At 60.2% G+C, this 1,690-nt stretch overlaps 1 protein-coding gene across 1 annotated transcript in view; it reads right to left on the reverse strand.

Moving 5' to 3' along the window:
• Positions 1-1,690, reverse strand: part of EMH_0013700 (uncharacterized protein) — a gene marked incomplete at both ends in the record, with an annotated part of 7,881 nt that overhangs the window by 4,860 nt on the left and 1,331 nt on the right. Inside the window, one exon of the mRNA XM_013499903.1 lies at positions 27-1,684. Within this exon, the coding sequence (XP_013355357.1) occupies positions 27-1,684 (1,658 nt within the window). The remainder of the gene's footprint in view (positions 1-26; positions 1,685-1,690) is intronic.

Here is a 1,690-nt window from a genome sequence, read left to right on the forward strand (position 1 = left end):
GCTGTGGCAGCTGCTGCGTCTGTTACTGCATCAGCAGCTTTTGCTGCTGCTGCTGTATATGTTGCTGCTTCTGCTGCTGCATCTGCTGCTGTATATGCTGCCGCCTCTGCTGCTGCGTCTGCTGCTGTTGCTGCAGCTGCTGCTGCTGCTTCTGCTGCTGTTGCTGCGTCTGTGACTGCGTCTGCTGCTGCGTCTGTTGCTGGTTGTGCTGCTGCTTCTGCTTCTGCGTCGGCTGCTGCTGCTGCTGCTGCTGCTGCTGCTGCATCTGCTGCAGGTTCCGCGACTGCTGCTGCTGCTGCATCTTCTGCTGCCTTTGCTGCTGGCTCTGCTGCGGTGAGAGCTGCTGCATCAGCAGTTTCTGCGTCTGTTGTTGTTGCTGCTGCTGCTGCTGCTGCTGGGGGAGCTACTGTGTCTGGTTCTGCTGCGCCTCCTGCTGCGTCTGCTGCTGCGTCTGCTGCTGCATCTGCTGCTGCGTCTGCTGCTGCGTCTGCTGCTGCGGCTGTTTCCACAGCAGCTACTGCATCGGCAGCTGGTGCTTCTACTGCTGCGTCTGCTGCGTCTGCTGCTGCTGCTGCTGCTGCTGCTCCGGCTGTTGCTGCTGCTGCTACGCCAGTTACTAGTTCAGCAGTTGCTGCGTCTGCTGCTGCTGCTGCCTGAGCTGCTTCGTCTGCTGCTGCGTCTGCTGCTGGATAAGCAGCCCCCGCGTCTGCTGCCTCTGCTGCTGCTGTATCCGTTGCTGCTGCGTCTGCTGCTGCTGTCTCAGTTGCTGCTGCGTCAGCTGCTGTGTCTGCTGCTGCACCAGAAGCCTCTGGGTCTGCTGCTGCATCTGCTGCTACGTCTGCTGCTGCTGCTGCTGCGTCTGCTGTTGTGTCTGCTGCTGTGTCTGCTGCTGCTGCTGCTTCTGCTGCTGCTGCTGCCGATGCGTTTGCTGTGGGGTCAGCAGCTGCTGCGTCTGCTGCTGTTCCCGTTGGTGCAGCTGCTGTTACATCTGCTGCTGCTGCTGCTTCTGCTGCTGCTGCTGCTTCTGTTGCTGTATCTGCTGCTCCGGGAGCTGCTGCATCAGCTGCTGCTGCGTTTGCTGCTGATTCTGACTCTTCTGCTGCTGCTTCATGTGCTGCTGCTGCATCTGCTGCTGCCGTATCCCCTGCTGCTGCTGCTGCTGTCTCCGCTGCTGCTGCGTCGGCTGCTGCTGTCTCTGTTGCAGCTGCTTCTGCTGCTGCAGCTGCATCTGCTGCTGCTGCGCTTGCTTTTGCATCTGCTAGTGCCCCTGCTGCTGTTTCTGTTGCTGCATCTGCTGCTGTTTCTGTTGCTGCATCTGCTGCTGCGTCTGCTGCTGCTTCCTCTGGGGCGTTTGCTGCTGATGTTTCTGCTGCTTCTGCTGCTGCTTCTGGCGCTGCATCCGCTGCTGCTGCTGCTGCTGCTGCTTCTGCTGCTGCGTCTGCTGCTGCTTCTGCTGCTGCGCCTGCTGCTTCCTTTGCTGCTGCATCTACTTCTGCGTCTGCTGTTGCATCTGCTGCAGCAGCTGCTGCTGCATCTGCTGGCATCGGAGCTGCTGCAATAGCAGCAGCTGCTGCTACGTCTGCTGCTGCTGCCTCAGCAGCTGGTGCATCATCGGTTGCCTCTGGTGCTGCTTCTGCTGCTGCCTCAGCAGCTGTTTCTTCTGCTGCTGCGTCTGCTGCTGCGTCTGCTG

Source organism: Eimeria mitis, genomic scaffold (assembly GCF_000499745.2).
Source record: "Eimeria mitis Houghton genomic scaffold, Emh_scaff480, whole genome shotgun sequence".
Taxonomy (NCBI): domain Eukaryota; phylum Apicomplexa; class Conoidasida; order Eucoccidiorida; family Eimeriidae; genus Eimeria; species Eimeria mitis.